Raw genomic sequence first — 17,275 nt, forward strand, 5'->3', positions numbered from 1 at the left:
AGGGTGAAGAAGTTGAAGCAAATTCTTCAAGTTCAAGATTCTATCAAGCTCAACTTCAAGATGCAATTCCAAGATGGACTTGGATTTGACACAAGGGTGGCTCCACCATACACTTCTACGAGTTTCGATTCTTGGAAATCAAGAATCGAAAATTTTCTTATGATGGAGATAGAGCAATGGTTTGCTCTAATGGAAGGCTTCAAAGCTCCAACAAACTCCAAGGGCAAGCTTCTAAAGAAAAGCAGATGGAGCTCAGAGCAAATTCAAAGGGGCGAGACAAATGACAAAGTGACCAAGCTTCTGGTCAACTTATTGCCTAGCCACATCTTGGCTCGAGTTGGAGAATTCGAAGATGCCAAGGAGCTTTGGAGCAAATTGGCCAAGCTTCATGAAGAGATCCCCTCCACTGTACAAGATCATGAAGAATCCAAAGAGGGTGACTCTTTGGAGCAAGACCAAGAGGAGGACTCCGAGGTTGAGAGATACTCAACCTCCGAAGAAGAGGAAATCCAAGAAGCTTCATCCTCAAGGGAATGCACCGAAGGGAACAAGGAGGGAGCATACTCCTTGTTTCACATTCAAAATGATGAAGCCTCCACCTCTAGGATTGAGGGGGAGCAATTCTTGGTGACGCCGGATCAAGAAGAAGGAGAAGCTTCTACATCCGGGTCAAGTGAAGAAGAAGAAGATTGTGCCACCTCCGAAATTCAAGAAATATCAAATGGAGGAGCAAGTGCCATCCCTATACAAGAAGGTATAAATGTTTCAATTAAAAACAAAAATCATATAATATGTTTTGAGTGTAGGGAAAGTGGGCACTACAAGAGCAAATGCCCTAAATTGGCCAAGAAGAAGGGCCAAGTGGCACAAAAGGGCAAGGAGAAGCTCAAGGAGACCACCCCTGGGACAAAGAAGAGCAAGGAGCACATTGTGTGCTTCTTGTGTCAACAAAAAGGGCATTACCGAAGTCAATGCCCCAAGGGGAAGAAGATGGTCAAGGCTCAAGGAGGCACTAGTCAAGGGGGAGCCTCCAAGGTAAAAAGGAAGGTATATTTCATTGAGCCTATTTCCTTGCAAAATGGTAAAAAGCATGCTAGGTCAAATTTTTATCATTTTAATGCGATTTACCATAAGAATAGGAAGCATGAGGGCTTTAAGGAAAAGCATGTGGCCCTACATGCCAAAACTACTATCCCTAAGGCTAGGAATGTAGGTAAAAACCTAGGCAATAACTCTAAGGATGTAAGATACAAGCCTAGAAACAAAAATGCTCATGGATCAAATGAAAAACCTAAAACTAAGGACTTAGTGATAGAAAATCAAGTCTTGAGGTCAAGACTTGATAAAATGGAAAAGACCCTAAAAAGGATGGAAAATATCCTATTAGGGCAAAATGAGCATAACCTAGGTTTAGGGGTACAAAAGCCATCCAATGGCCATAGAGGTTTGGGATACAAACCAAAGGCTAAGAAGGATGTGCCCTCTTACCATAGAGTTCCATATAGTTATGGAACAAACCCTAGGTCTAGTGGTCAAGCCAAAAATAATAGGGAAGTCATCCCTAAGAGTATTTTTGCAATAAATGTGACTAAGACTTCTAAGAAGTCTAAGAAAGTCACAAACAAGGTCACAAGAAAGGTTATCCCTAGAGTTGACCTAGAAAATGTGACCAAGGCTTCTAAGAAGCCCAACAAGGTCACTAGGAAGGTATCTAGGGAAGTTATCCCTAGTGAGTACCTAGAGCATCCAAGGAGCACCAGTAGGTGTTGGGTTCCTAGGAGCATTTTCTCTACCCCATAGATGGGTTAGAGAGTGTCAACTCCGATTAGAAGGGTAGTTAACCCAACTTTGAGGAAATTGACACTCAAGGAGCATTTTCAGGGTTTTTGTTAACCTTTGAAAATGAAATGGAATTATTACTTACTCCTTGAAAGAGTAAAATGTGCCTAATGGTGGAAGAATTGATTTTAATCTTAAATGGCACATATTGGGAAATTCATAAGAACTATCAAGTTGGGATTTTGGTATGTTCTTAGGCAATTTAAGGCAATCCGAGCCTTAATTTAAAAGTGCTACTCTTGTGGAAAAATGGAATATGCCAACATTTGAGGAATATGCTTAATTTTAATTGGCATAAATTAATCAAGGGAATAAGAAATGCAAACTTAGGCTTTGGCATTTTCTTGAAGCACTTTAGGGCAATCTAGGTTTAAGTTGTAAGTTTAGCTAAGACTTTAAGGATACTTAGATAGTTAATCTAGGTATATTTTATTTATGCTAAACCTTGCCATGATTGTTTGCCCATCATATGCCATGACATCATGTCTATTTTTGCATTCATGTTTTATTATGAAAAATCCAAAAATACCATGTCATGACATTCATACATCATGTAGTAATAGGATATTTTCTTTTGAAAATTATTTTCTTTTGATGTATGCCATAACATAATCATGCATTTAGTTTAATTTCTTGTAATTAAGGACGAATGGCATTTAACGACACTTATTAACAAGTGACATCCTGGGTGGATGTCTAATATCTCTAAAATGCCTAGATAGATATGCATGATCCCTAGAATAGGGCAAAACCAAATTTTACATCTCACAAAGACCTCTAAGGTGACTTGTATGTGTTTTAGTGCATATTATATACAAGTGAGATGTTAGGATGATGAACAAAGCTCAAGATGTTGATTTAGTGCATTCCTTTGAGTTTTAAATTCATCAAAACACATAGTTATGTGTTTTCCCATCATTGGGAAAGCTAATGTACAAGTCATGTGCATTAAGCCCAAGGAATGTGATGGGATATTGGTTTTGAAAATGTTTTTAAAATGTTTTTGGAAAACCTTGGTGAAGGCTATCTTTTGATAGTAATCACCATTGAATAGTTAGACACAAACTTGAAGAAAAACACTAAAGTTTTTGCAAGTTTTCGAGTTTGTGCCAATCTTTGAAAATATGATGTATTTTCATAAAAAGCTATTTTTCCATGATTAAGTATGCCCTAAATAATGTCTACACGAAATTTCATAATTTTTGGATTTTTGTAGGATTTTCTAGGGGTTTCTGAAGTTGACTGAAATGGAATTTCAGCAACTATCAAAGCTCCGATCGATCCATGGATCGATTGGAGTTCCTGAATCGATCCATGGATCGATTCAAACGGCAATTCCCGCGAGCAGAAGCTCGCTGGATCGATCCGTGGATCGATTCAGAAAGGTTCAATCGATTGGAACCCAACTCCAATCGATCCAAGTTGCTGATTTTGGCTGGGAAGGCCTGATTTCAGCATCTTTGAACCTCTTTGAGTCTAGGTAACCATTCCAAACCCCTTAAATACATTTGTATACATACAAAGGGTGTTTTCATGTTGAAAACAAGGATGGATTGGTTAACGAAGACTAAGTAGAAGTTTAGGTTGAGGTTGTTTCAAATTTTGAATATTTGAACCTCAAAACTTCTAAATTTGGGTTTCCTAAAGGTTTAGGGATTCCAAGTCATTGTTGGTGCAATGACAGAAGTTACCACCATGTCTTTAGGGGGAGGGACTCTTTAAAGACATGCAAATTATTTTTCATGAACCTTGGAAGGTGGTTAACCTTCTGTTGTGAACTTGCTCAAGGTTGAGCATTTAAACTTGAAATGGGGAGAAATGGGGAGTGGATATCCTCATTATTTCAAGTGGACACTCAAGTGGTAGATAATGCTCAAGGTTGGGTAGTTGTCTACATTGAGGAGAAGTTAAGGATAAATGAAGGGTATGGGACCTTCATTATCGTGTTGATCACAACGAGTGATGTTGTGAACAACGATGAGCAACTCTTCAGAGGAGCGTCTTCAACAAATGGATTTGTTGAAGTGTGCCCTGAATCGAGCATAGGTTGATGTGTGTCCAACGATGGGTTGATGTGTGCCAATAAGGGGAGAATGTATGGTTAAGCTTAGTCCTTCATTACCTATGGGAAGGTCATAGGGGGAGAATGAAAGGACTCATGAAAGGGAGTAAGTTAGGCTTTCATTACCTAGAGGGAGTTTGCCCTCTTAGGGGGAGAATGAAGAGCTTAATTTATGCTTTCATTACCTAGTGGCATGAAGAAGGAGGCTATGGGATTAGCCTAACTTACATATGGGATTGTAAATGTTATTGTGGTATTGTCAAACATCAAAAAGGGGGAGATTGTTGGTGCAATATCCCTCAGGTCAAGGTTGACCTGGGTAACCAAGCTGAGTCTTGGTTTGGGTTTAGATGTTTGACAATAAGATATTGATTGAAGAAGAGTCAAGTAGGTCAAGGTTGACTGGATACTTGACTGGGAAGTCCTAACTGGGATGTTAGGCAAAATGAAAGTCCTGGTGAGTGAAGCCAGGCAGAAGTAAAAGTCCTGGTGAGTGAAGCTAGGCAGAAGAAAAGTCCTGGTGAGTGAAGCCAGGCAGAAGGAAGTCCTAGTGAGTGAAGCTAGGCAGATGGAAATCCTAGTGAGTGAAGCCAGGTGAAAGTCCTAGTGAGTGAAGCTAGGCAGATGGAAATCCTGGTGAGTGAAGCCAGGTGAAAGTCCTAGTGAGTGAAGCTAGGCAGATGGAAAACCCTAGTGAGTGAAGCTAGGTGAAATCCTGGTGAGTGAAGCCAGGTGAAAGTCCTAGTGAGTGAAGGTAGGCAGATGGAAAACCCTAGTGAGTGAAGTTAGGTGAAAGCCCTGGTGAGTGAAGCCAGGCAAGGGAAAATCCAGATGGATCAAGGATGATCGGACATCTGGTGCTGGGAAGTTCAAGTAGGTCAAAGGATTGACTGAATACTTGGCATGAAAGAAAAGTCCAAGTAGGTCAAAGGGATTGACCGGATACTTGGCACAGAGAAAAGTCCAAGTGGGTCAAAGGGATTGACAGGACACTTGGTAAGGGAGTCCTAGCAGGTCAAGGGAGTGACTAGATGCTAGGCATGACATACCAACAGGTCAAGGTTGACCGGATGTTGGTTTGGGAGGTTTAGGACTTGGTTTTGGACAAAAACCAAGTGCTGGATCGATCAGTGGATCGATCCAGACCTGTCCCAGCGAACAGAGAGCTTCTGGATCGATCCGTGGATCGATCCAGAGGTCCCAATCGATCAGTGGATCGATTGGGACGCGGCTGCTTCGCGCGATAAGCACTGGATCGATCCGTGGATCAATCCAGGCGCGTTTCCAGAGCACAGAGGCGCTCTGGATCGATCCGTGGATCGATCCAAAGCCTCCCCGATCGATTGGGAATGTTCGAATCGATCGGGATCCGACCGTTGGCATCGTTTATAGCTGCAGGCGTTCGATGGCTGCGGCATCCCTTCTCCGATTCACTCCAGAGCACTCGCCAACTCCTCCACAGCGCTCACAAAGCTCAGATCGCCAGTTCTTGAAGGATCTTGGAAGCTCTCCAAGTCAAGAGGCGGATCAAAGCCAAGAAGAGAAGCTAGGGTTAGGGTTTTGTACTCATTGTAAGCTTGTAAGCTTGTATTTCTTGTATCCTTTCCCTCTCTTCTTGTATTGAGTCTTGTAGGGCTTCTCCGCCTTTGGTAGTTACCATAAAGGAGAGTTTTATTTAGTGGAGGGTGTGTGTGTTGGTGTGGATCCTTGGATTAGTCACCTCTTGTGAGGTGGATACCAAGTAAACCAACCGTGTTAGCGTTGTTGTATTTGTTTCTGTATTTTCCGCTGCACATCTTTGAAGGAACAAGCAACGCCGAGCACCGAGCGAACGCGACGAGCTATTCACCCCTCTAGCTACTTTTGGTCCTAACACTCTAAACTTAATCTCTAATTCTCTCCCTTTTATCACATTAAAATGAGATAATTTATGTAAATAATTGGAAATTGTATAGACATATTTTCAAAAAATACTTAAAAATAGTTATTAACCACTAAAATATGAAAATATTTTCTAAAAATGTATAATAGCAAGTAACTTTATAGAAAAAATAAATTTTCAAAAATTAAATTTTAAAAAATTTTAATATTAAAAATTCTCATTTAGATAAATAATTTATATAAAATTCATTAATGGTCAGAAATTTTAAAAAATGTTCCTTGGACTTATAACACAATGAGTTTTCACAAAAAAAAAAAAAAATGTAACAATTAGTTCTACGAAATAGTTCTAAATTAAAAAAAAATATGATTTTAGAAAGTAAATAATAGAAAAATAAAACAACTGTCAAAATTTTTAAAAAAAATCTCTTAGATAGAGAAAATGATAAAGTTCAAAAAAATAAATTTTATAAAAAATAGCACTACAAGGTATTTTTAAATCAAAAAATATGAATTTTCTTAACAAAAATTATAGAAAAATAATACAACAGTAAAAAAAAAATTGAATTTTTTTTAATGAGTAATGAAATTTTATTTCTCAAAAAAATTAATCTTAATTAATTTCTAAAAGAAATTATATAGAATAATTTATTTGACAATTCTAAGCAAAAAATATGAAATCAAATTACAAATAAAACACGCATAGTGATTTTTCAAATTAAACATGATTTTAGAACCTAATATAAGTTCCTTCCAACTTGGTTAATCAAAAATTTATTAAGGATATATTTTCTTGATAATTTTTTGATTTAACCTTTGTGATATCTAAAGTGTCAATTTAGTCTATTGTAGTTTCTGAAATTAGAAATAGCTAAATTCGAACATGCAGAATTTTTAATTTCATCTTTCAATTTTTCATTTTTCATTTTTATCTTGTCGAAATCTTCTAGTCGACAAGATGTTGCTAAGGTTAATTTTAACTCTTTATTTTATTTTAATAATTTTATTTTTTATTTTTTATTTCTAATTTGCAAGAACTCTTCTATAGTATTTTTATAAATTTAAGTAATTGGTCAGGAGGTAGAGACTGTACCTCACTTACCTTGTCAATTTCTGATGCTCCTCTTGTAGTGCTGCTTTCCTCTGACGATGCTCCTCCTTTATCGATGCTCTTGATGATCATTGAGGATGAGCTTGCTTCATCTTCTTCTTCTTGGAGACTTGCCACTAGCGTAAGTCCGGCGATGACTTTGATCTTTGATTCGGATGACGTTTCGTCCCACGTCACCTTTAGATTTTGATGCTTTGTTTGGACTGGTCTTTTGTCCTTGCTCTTGTCTTTGTCCTTGTCCTTGTCCTTATCATTGCTCTTCAATATAGGGCAGTTATCTTTCACGTGCCCTTTTTCATCACAATGGTAGCATCTTACGCTTATTTCTCTTCTTTTATCCTTCACTTTATTAAATTTATTAGTTTTAAATAACTTTTTAAATTTTCTTACCATGAATGTCGTTTCATCATCATTGAGAGAAGTTTCAGATTCTGGTTCATCCATTTTTACCTTTGGGGTAATGTTGTGCTTGGGCTCCTTCTTCAAATCTGCACATCTTGTTCATGAACTTCAAATGTCAACAATAATTCTTCTAAAGTACTTACTTCTAGATCATTAGAGATATAATAAGCATCTACTAAGGATACTCATTTAGAAGTCCTAGGAAAGGTGTTAAGCGCGTATCTTAGTGAATTTCGGTTGGTTATCTTTTCTCCAAAATTCGTGAGTTCAGTGATGAGCTCCTTGATCCTTGAGTGAAGGTATTTAATGGTTTCGCCTTCTCCTAATCGGAGGTTGATGATCTAGTTACGAAGCAGGTCATGTTTCGTGAGCTTTGGACGTACCTTCGTGTAGCTCAAGGAACTTCTCCCAAAGCTCCATCGCTAATTCGTAGGCACCGATTCTGTTAACTTCTTGCGGAGGTACCATACTCAGTAGATGGAATTCAGCTTGTCCATTTGCTACGAAGTCTGCTTGCTTCTTCTTGGTCCATTGATACTCTTCTTTGTCCTTTGGTGCTACAAAATCATATTTCAATATTAATAATAAATCAAAATCTATTTTGAAGAATATCTCCATCTTTCTTTTCCAAAATGTGAATTTCCTCTCGAACTTAGGTAGGTAGATGTTCGATCCGATCATCTCTTATGCTTCCAAAGCGTGAATTTATAGCTCTGATTGGGGCGCTTGGAAGGGTTCAAGTGCCTGGAGGGGGATAAAATTTTATTTCAGTCGCAACAGATCACGATACGTCACGTTTCGATAAAGTTTCTGGTCTGGCACCCAGAAGGGTTTCGGGCGCCCGGGCCGGGTCGACACAACCCCACCTGGGTGAGGCACCCAGGTGATCTAGGTCTTCCTCTCCGGTTTCGCTTGCTTGGGTCCGGTTCTTCCACATCCGCTCCGTTCGCTTGGGTGATTTCGGCTATCCAGAATAGGGCTCACCTGAACCTATTTTTCTGGCCTTCTCAAGCAACCTTCAGCTCTGGCTTTTCGTCCCTCGGAAACATCGAGCGCCTTCTCGTCCGCCAGCATACTCTTCCGCAGCACCTCGTCCCTCGGACGCACCGAGCCCGTCGACTCTCTCCTGTGTCGTCCTTCTCGCTAGCTGCGTCTTTCGCTCGATTTCATGTGATTTTAAGTTCTTACATACTTAGACACAAGGATTAAAACACAACATGACCTAACTTGACTTGGTTGATTACATCAAAACTACCCAGGGGTACTTACAACGCCGACGTTTCATTCGGCTGTATTAATCTTTAAATTTAATACATCCGTTACACCCTTAAAATAAGCAGTAAAAAGATTTACGTGACAAAATATTGATTATTCCACTTGGGTAAATTTTGCTACGACCGGTTCGGTATTTAGCGCGCAGAGGTTGTGCTCGCACATGGGTCAACTTGATTCAGTGCAATTCGGACCTTAAATTTACATCTCCCTACGTACCCACACGTGAAAGAGAATCTTTTCCCATACATTTATTCATATCATCAATGTATATAAATTAATATAAACCAATCAATATACCTTAAAACTCTACTAAAACATTATTTACAATAAAAATTCTTTCCTCTTCCACCTTTTTTTCCTTCACAGATATATTCAGCATTATGCCAATTGCAAGCTGGATTGGATGAGGTCAGCAAAGGTCCTTGAGCTAGGTTGAATAAGTGGTACAGTGCTGGCAAGATAAGTTGAATAATTTAAATAAAATTTAACATGTTGCTGAAATTATAATTAATATCTGATGGGGCAAAACAAAATCCAAACTAGCACAGGTTGGCAAAGCAGCACTAGATCCAAGACGTTTCTAATTCGTCGTCGAATATGTTCAATACGTTAGTTGGTCTTTCAGCATCAGAATGAACAAGCATGTTACTTGGTCGTTGCCTGTCAGTACCGCAACCCCCGATGGCGATTATTCAACTACATCCTTCAATTCATTATTAATTAATTATCTGACTAAATTTCTCTCTTTGCTGGAAACATAAATGCCATCGTACTTCACTTGCCAAGCCAATTTAGCTTCGCATTTGAGTTTAATCGACTAGATTGATCTAACGGTATCGTTCATTCCCTATAAATCTGACTTTGGCGCAATCCAATTCATAGTATGGCGAATTCATGTGGACGGCTGCTGTGGCTCGGTGCGTTAGTAATCGTCTCTACTATTACGACAACATCTGCAGATGACGTCGCCACTTACATTATCCACATGGACTCCGCCGCCATGCCGGCTGCGTTCTCCGATCGCCGGAGCTGGTACCTCGCCACTCTCGCCGCCGCTATCTCGGGATCCTCCGCGGTGGGCGACCGCATCCTGTACGTGTATGAACACGCGGTCCACGGCTTCAGTGCGCGGTTCTCCCAGGCGCAGCTCGCGCGGCTCAAGCAGTCGCGCGGTTTCCTGGCTTGTCACGTCGACGCCTTGGTGAAGAAGGACACCACCCACACTCCGGCATTCCTAGGTCTCACCGCCGATGGAGCAGGTTTGTGGCCTGTCTCCCGGTTCGGAGATGATGCAATCATCGGTGTGGTCGACACCGGCGTTTGGCCGGAGAGCGCCAGCTTCAGCGACGACAGCCTGGGGCCGGTGCCCCCCCGGTGGCGTGGAGCATGCGAGATAGGCCCCGGCTTCGGTCCCTCAGCGTGCAACCGCAAGCTCATCGGCGCACGGAGCTTCTTCAAGGGTCTTCTCGCCCTTGACCCCAACTTGACGCTCCCCGACCCAACCCCGCGCGACGACGAGGGCCACGGGACCCACACGTCGTCCACCGCGGGAGGGAGCCGCGCTGATGGCGCAGCCTTCTTCGGATACAGCCCGGGCAAGGCCACCGGCGTGGCGCCGTGGGCGCGCCTGGCGATGTACAAGGCCTTGTGGTCTGGCTTCGGTGGGGCCACGTCGGACATCATCGCGGCCGTCGACAAAGCCATCGCCGATGGCGTTGATGTAATCTCTCTATCCCTGGGGATCGATGACCTGGCGCTGTACCAAGACCCCATCGCGATTGCGACGTTCGCGGCGGTCGACCAGGGAATCTTCGTCTCCACGTCGGCGGGCAACGAGGGTCCCTTCGATGGCCTGCTCCACAATGGCACTCCGTGGGTCACCACCGTGGGGGCCAGCACCGTCGATCGGACCTTCGTCGCTGCCGTCACCCTCGGCGAAGGCTCCGTCGTGCTAGGCCAATCGCTGTACCCCGGCAGCTCGGCCTCCAAACATAGGCAGCTTCCCCTGGTCTTTCTCGATCAATGCGATAACATCACATTGCTCAAGAACAATCGCCACAAGATCGTGATCTGCAAAGTCGCAGAATTGGGCATCGCCGTCCAAAATCTTCAAATCGCCAAAGTTGACGCCGGCCTCTTCATCTCCGGCGACATCTTCCTTGAATTCTACATTCAGTTCACATATCCCGCCGCCATCATTAGCCCGCAAGACGGCCCCACCATCTTAAACTACATCAACAACACATCCGAACCCAAAGCCATGTTACGGTTCAAACAAACCGTTCTCGGAACCAAGCCGGCGCCGGTCGTCGCCACGTACAGCTCCCGAGGACCGTCGTCGAGCTGCCCGTCGGTTCTGAAACCCGACATTGTCGCGCCGGGTTCCTTAATCCTCGCAGCGTGGCCGACGAACTCGTCGGTCGGCGTGGCTGACGGGAACCAATTGTACAGTCAGTTCAACATCATTTCCGGTACGTCCATGGCCTGCCCCCATGTCGCCGGCGTCGGCGCCTTGCTCAAGGCGGCGCGGCCGGAGTGGAGCCCGGCGGCGATTAGGTCCGCCATCATGACCACGGCAAGCCATTTAGACAACACAGGGGCTCCAATTAAGGACATGGGACACCATTACAAGCATGCCACCCCATTGGCGATGGGGTCCGGCCATCTGGACCCGAACCGGGCCCTCGAACCCGGCCTAATCTACGACGCCGACACAGAGGATTACCTCGAACTCCTCTGTGCCATGAACTTCACAATCCCACAGATCAAAATCATCGCCAAAACCACTTCGATAGATTGCTCAAACGCGACGTTGGATCTCAACTACCCGTCCTTCATCGCCTATTTCGACGCGAACGCGACATCTGCCGGCAGCAGCGGCGGCGCAGCGGCCCGACAGTTCCGCCGGAGGGTGACCAACGTCGGCGATCCGACGGCGACGTACCGCGCGGAGATCGTGCAGATCAAAGGGTTTACCACGAGCGTGGTGCCGGAGAGATTGGTGTTCACGGAGAGGTACGAGAAGCAAAGCTTCACCTTGATCTTGGAGAAGGTGAGTGGAAGGAAAGCTGACACGGAGTCGCATGGGTCGCTGAGTTGGGTGGAGGAGAAGGGGAAGTACGTGGTGAGGAGTCCAATAGTTGGGACGACTTTTATTCCTGGTCTGTAATTAAATGGTCGAGCTGTGCCATCGGATAATAACCAATGAGTGTCAGGCTCTTATATGCTGCTGACCAACGTCTGACAAATCAAGTTCAATTGGGATGAAATCTAGTTCTTTTTTGCTTCGTTTTCTGTTGGGTTCTCGTCCTTTCTTAGCAAATGGTGTAATAACTCATCAGTTTGATTCTAATATAGAATGTCACTACAAACATTCACCAACGTTTCAATTTGTCAGATACTATATCTGAAAACATTTCAGCATTCTGTTTTGGAACAATACTATTAAAAACATAGAGTTTTTGGAATGCTACACAAATAATCAAGAAGAATGACACAGAAAAAAAGGACAAACAATCAAGACACTGTTGCATGCCTTGAAACTTATGATATCAACCAAAGTTCTAAAACTTCACTTGAACTCACCCTGCAATAGGCAACATTATCACATCCACAAACCATGTGTCCATTTGCAACATTTACGGCTTCAGAAGCATCACCCAACTGCATTAGGAAAGACACCAGTCAATTCTAGACCATACTCACGATAGTATCCTGTGAGGTGGAAATTAAATGAATCGAAGTAGGGAAAAAAAAAATTAGTACAAACCAAATAGAAATCAACAGCTACGAAGTTGGCCCAGCGCTTGGCAGAAAAATGGTGGCATGCCATCTGCATCATAAGAGATTTGGATGTGGTGTTCATGGGTGACGATTCTGCTCGATTGGGGCACGAGGTTGAATTCATTCCTTCATCGCCATCTGCATCATAAGGGCAGTCTTCAGTGAGTCAAAAATACAAAGAAAGGCACTAGCTAGGTTCAGCACTACAAGTGAAAGTGTCGTTACATTTATTTTCTACCACATAATTCCACTCGAATGCAATGCCTTCAGAAGCCTCCTTGGAAGTTACAGATGTGAATACCAGAAGGCGATGATTATGCTTGATCATTCTACTTTGCAATGGCCAACTACCATTCCTGGGCATCTGATTCACTGGGTACCAATACTTCATGAGACCTGAAGCATTGAGCACCCTGCTAAGAGCATTCGACATTTTATTACCCTTCTTTCTTTCCCCGCAGCACCACCTCCACCACACGCCTCCTTTCCCTCCTTTTCCCCCTTGCCTCCATCGCGCGTCTCCTTTCCTTCCCTCTTCGCAACAAGCTTCTTCCCTTTCCGCAGCCCGCAAGGAGAGGAGCTCAAAAGTAATCCTAAATTTCTTATTTCTCGTTAAAATATAATCTCAACGAGCGTCGGACGTGTGTACCGGCCGCCTGCCGGACGCTTGGCGGAGCAGCGGCCGAGGCAGCCGCCCCCTCATTTACACACTTCAGAAGAGTAACGGAAGAACATGACCGTTTATTCTCAACTAAAAGTTCTTAAATGCCGAAGAAGAATGGGATGCACACTGATTGATTTCTTTTTTTGTTTTTGTTGAGTTGAATTAACGTCAATTCTAAGTGCCGTAAAACAAGCCTAAGGACAATATTTATCTGGACGCTTTCGAGTGGTGACAGTGGTATTTAGGCGGTAGTCCTATTTAGATGTGATTATCTGAAGGATGATCGTGGATAGGATTAATTTTATTGTTAAGTAAAAAATTATCCGATCTTACTTGATCAGATAATATAATATCAGGACTTTATATCTAACTCTATATCTAGTAGTTTTAATGTATAAGATATCCGGTTGGTTGTAAGGGTTAGCATTTGGTATGCCACGAAGACTGCCAATGGGATCACGATGTTTTGTTGCAGTAAAATATCGCTGTCCATATCATTTCTCTAGGGAGATATATGAATATTTTTATGTTATAACAAGAACCCCTAGCTACCATGAAACGATAAAAGCGTCCCAGAAGTTCTCAAGTATCCCCAGCTGGATTCTTCGTCTTCCGGATTAATTTGTTCGAACAAATGAATAGTCGAATTTTAAAAAAAAATCTAAAAATTTTCGAACTTTCACCTTGTTCAACGGTATTGTCACATTTTGAATTGAGTAATTCCTTATCTTTATTCATGTACGTCCATAATTATGCAACCATTAAAAAAAATGCGGCCCTTGATTTTTTTAATGTAATTCCCCTTTTTTCATTTTTTAATTAACTAGAGATTAAGGATTTTGGGGGTTCTTTTTTTTTTTTTTTGGAATAGAGACCAAGCGACGGTCCTTGTCCATTGTATCAAAAATTAAATCATTATAAAGGCGGTGACCCTCCTATGCAAATATAATTAATCAATTAGATCAGTCAAAGACTGTGGCCCGTGTTAAAACACGGAAAATCATGGCCTAATAATCCCACAGAAGCAACACAGACCATACGTTTCTTTTATAAATTGAATAATTTAAAGAAAATTTAACATGTTGCTGGAATCATAATTAATATCCAATGGGGCAAAACAAAATCCAAACTAGCACAGTTTGGCAAAGTAGCAACTAGATCTAAGACGATTCTAATTCGTCCTCGAATCTTTTCAATACGTATCGTCCATTCCCTATAAATCTGACTTTGGTGCAATCCAATTCACCGTATATGGCGAATTCATGTCGACGGCTGTCGCTATTGCTGTTGCTCGGTGCGTTAGTAATCGTCTCTACAATTACGACAGCATTTGTAGATGACGTCGCCACTTCCATTATCCACATGGACTCCGCCGCCATGCCGACCGCGTTCTCCGATTGCCAGAGCTACCACGCCACTCTCGCCGCCGCTGTCTCGAGATCCTCCACGGTGGGCGACCGCATCCTGTACGTGTACGAGCACGCGGTCCACGGCTTCAGTCCGCGGCTCAAGCGGTCGCGCGGTTTCCTGGCTTGCCACGTCGACGCCTGGGTGAAGAAGGACACCACCCACGTCCCCGTGTTCCCGTGTTGTTGGAAAAAGAATTGCGAAAGAAGAATCACTCAACTGAAAGGGGAGTTTAAAATAAAAGAACTCAATTTATTTTATTCATTAAAAAATAAGTATATATTTATAGTTTATTAGATAAATATTAATTTTAGGTTCATTGAATCTAGATTTTATTTTTTTTATTCTATTTCATTTATTTTTATCAAAATTATCATCTCATCAAATTTTATTTTCATCGACTAACTCCATATTAATTTATTATTATTTTTATTCAAAATCAAATTTAATTTCAACATCCCCTCTTAAACTTAATTTTGCAACTCCAAAGAAATTTCGTATCTTAATGAAGTTTTCAAATTTGAGAGGATTAGTAAAAATATCAACAATTTAATCTTGAGATTTTATATATTCCACTTACACATCTTTTCTTATAATGCACTCTCTGATATAGTGATAGCACGTATCAATGTGCTTTTTTCTATCATGGAAGATTATTATCAACTCGAATCTTAGTTGTCTTATGCCCTTCAGGAAATGGAGTTAACTCCATGTACCTTTCTTTTCGATCATCTTGACTTCTTCATCCATCACATCTTTCTACTTTTTGCTCTTTATAACTTCTTGAAAATTTATACGCTCGCAATTGTCAAAGAGACAATATAGAGTAAGATTTTCTTGATTTTCAGTTACCTCATAAATGTCCCATAAGCTTCTAAAGTATGGTACTCTTTCACTTGAGTTGATGCAGATGAATTCTCTTGAGTACTTGATGTTGGTGTTACTAGTGGACTAGTACACTTCTCTCTTGTTTGCTCCACCCTTGGTTGCTCCACATCTTATTCTTCAAAGTATGGAAAGAAATTGTAATCTTCATTTTGAGATTCTCAATTTCATTCTTCTTCTTCATTAAATATAATATGTCGACTGATGATTATCTTCCCAGTATCTTGATTGTATAACTTATACCTTTTTGAATTAGTATCATAGCCAATAAAAATAAACTTCTTACTTTTACCATTCAGTTTGCTTCTTGATTCATCAGACGCATGAACGTGTGCAGTGGTGGATCTAGGGGGAGCGGGGGTGTGCTTGAGCACCCCTTGCTCTTGGAAAATTCCACTAGTATGCTGCAGTCCAAGGGGCAGTGAGAAGGAAGACAAGTTCTAGCTCTCTTCTTTGAGCACCCTCTTCCTTTTTTGTCTGAATCTGCCACTGAACGTGTGTTATACTCCCAAAAACTCTTAGATGAGAAATCCAACACTTCCTTCCACTCCATGCTTCTTGTGGTGTCTTGCCCCACACACTTCTTGTTTGTGATCGGTTGGATAAGTATACTGCACATGCAACCACTTCTATCCAAAGTTTCTTTGGTAGCCCCTTGTTTTTGAGAATGCTTCTCCATGTCAAGGATGGTTCGATTCTTTCTTTCTGCCACTCTATTTTGTTGAGGGGATCTTGGAACCGTCAAGAGTCGTCGTATTCCATTGGCTTCACAAAATTCTTGAAACTTCTTTGAGATAAATTCTTCTCCTCAATCAGAACACATAGCGTCGATCTCGAGACTGCTCTCCTTTTCAACAGTTGCTTTAAATTTCTTGAATATGCCGAAGACCTCCGCTTGTTGCTTCAAGAAGTATACACAAGTTTTCCGAGAAAAGTCATATATAAAAAGAATGAAATAATTACTCTTACCAAGTGAACTTGGCTTTATCAGACCACAAACATCCGTATGTATAAGTTCAAGCAGCTTCTGGGCTCTTGAACTTGACTCCTTTGGAAAATCTCTGAATTGCTTCCCACATAGACATGCTTCACATAATTAGTCAAGATGTTTGATGCAAGGTAATCCTCTCACCATCTCTTTCTTTTAAAGAAATTCTAGTTCTCCAAAATTGAGATGCCCAAATCAAAGATGTCATAGTCAAGTGATGTCTTTATAACAAGCTTTGAGATAGTTGACAACATCATTTTGAATATTAAGCAAGAACATTCTATTTCTTAACATAGACACCTTACCAATCAAGCAGTCAACACCTGTTGGTACCCTAAGGTTGTTTTGATGTGATCAAAAAAGTTCGGTTAGGTCTTGTTGTGTTTAATCCTGTGTCTAAGTGTGCAGGAACTTAGGAGCACAGGATATCGAGCAAAAGACGCAGCTAGCGAGAAGGATGGCACGGGAGAGAGTCGACGAGCTCGGTGCGTCTGAGGGACGAGGTGTTGCGGAAGAGTATGCGGGCAGACGAGAAGGAGGCGCCCGACATTTCTGAGGGACAAGAAGCTAGGAGTGGAAGCTTGCTTGAGAAGGCCGGAAGTTGGGTTCGGGTGAGCCCTATTTCGAATGGCCGAGATCATCCAAATAAGAGGAACCGGAGCGGAAGGCCCGAACTCCGAGTGCCTAGAACCCTTCCGGGCGCCGAAAATCAGATTTTATCTGGGTCACGTTTGATCGTAATCCGTTACGAAGGGGATAAAATTTTATCCCTCTCCAGGTGCCTGGAACCCTTCCAGGCACCCCGAACATGGCTATATAAGTAGCCCTGCTCCCAAAGCTAAACACCAACCAGAAATATCCAAACAACACTTGTGCGCTTTTCCTTTTCTGTTTTAGCTTCGTCTTGTTGTGCGTTTATTGCTGTAAAGAGGCTTCTCCACCTGAAGGAGATTTTTTTAATGTGCTTTAAATTCCTTA

The 17,275-nt window shown here is 41.9% G+C and overlaps 2 protein-coding genes across 2 annotated transcripts; one reads left to right on the forward strand and one right to left on the reverse strand.

Annotated features, from left to right (window-relative positions):
- Positions 1–9,354: 9,354 nt before the first annotated feature.
- Positions 9,355–11,949, forward strand: LOC121997890 (subtilisin-like protease SBT3). Its single transcript, XM_042552555.1, has one exon. It carries the CDS (start codon positions 9,454–9,456, stop codon positions 11,737–11,739), a length of 2,286 nt encoding a protein of 761 aa, XP_042408489.1. The 5' UTR covers positions 9,355–9,453; the 3' UTR covers positions 11,740–11,949.
- On the reverse strand, positions 11,945–12,717 carry LOC121995272 (PI-PLC X domain-containing protein At5g67130-like). The gene is made up of 4 exons (XM_042549052.1): positions 12,579–12,717; positions 12,340–12,491; positions 12,146–12,233; positions 11,945–12,039 (listed from the first exon to the last, which is right to left on the reverse strand). Exons 1-4 carry the CDS (start codon positions 12,715–12,717, stop codon positions 11,945–11,947), a joined length of 474 nt encoding a protein of 157 aa, XP_042404986.1.
- Between the last annotated feature and the right edge of the window lie 4,558 nt (positions 12,718–17,275).

The sequence above is a fragment of the Zingiber officinale genome, chromosome 6A, assembly GCF_018446385.1.
Source record: "Zingiber officinale cultivar Zhangliang chromosome 6A, Zo_v1.1, whole genome shotgun sequence".
Lineage (NCBI taxonomy): Eukaryota > Viridiplantae > Streptophyta > Magnoliopsida > Zingiberales > Zingiberaceae > Zingiber > Zingiber officinale.

What these genes read in the sequence shown, in the direction of transcription:
- LOC121995272 (XM_042549052.1), bottom strand. Translation starts at nt 12,717, where the DNA reads ATGCCCAGGAATGGTAGTTGGCCATTGCAAAGTAGAATGATCAAGCAT. An exon ending in TAGCTGTTGATTTCTATTTG is followed by an intron (nt 12,234 to 12,339) that starts GTTTGTACTAAT and finishes TTCCTAATGCAG; the next exon opens with TTGGGTGATGCTTCTGAAGC. An exon ending in CTATTGCAGGGTGAGTTCAA is followed by an intron (nt 12,040 to 12,145) that starts GTGAAGTTTTAG and finishes TTATTTGTGTAG; the next exon opens with CATTCCAAAAACTCTATGTT.
- LOC121997890 (XM_042552555.1), top strand. Translation starts at nt 9,454, where the DNA reads ATGGCGAATTCATGTGGACGGCTGCTGTGGCTCGGTGCGTTAGTAATC.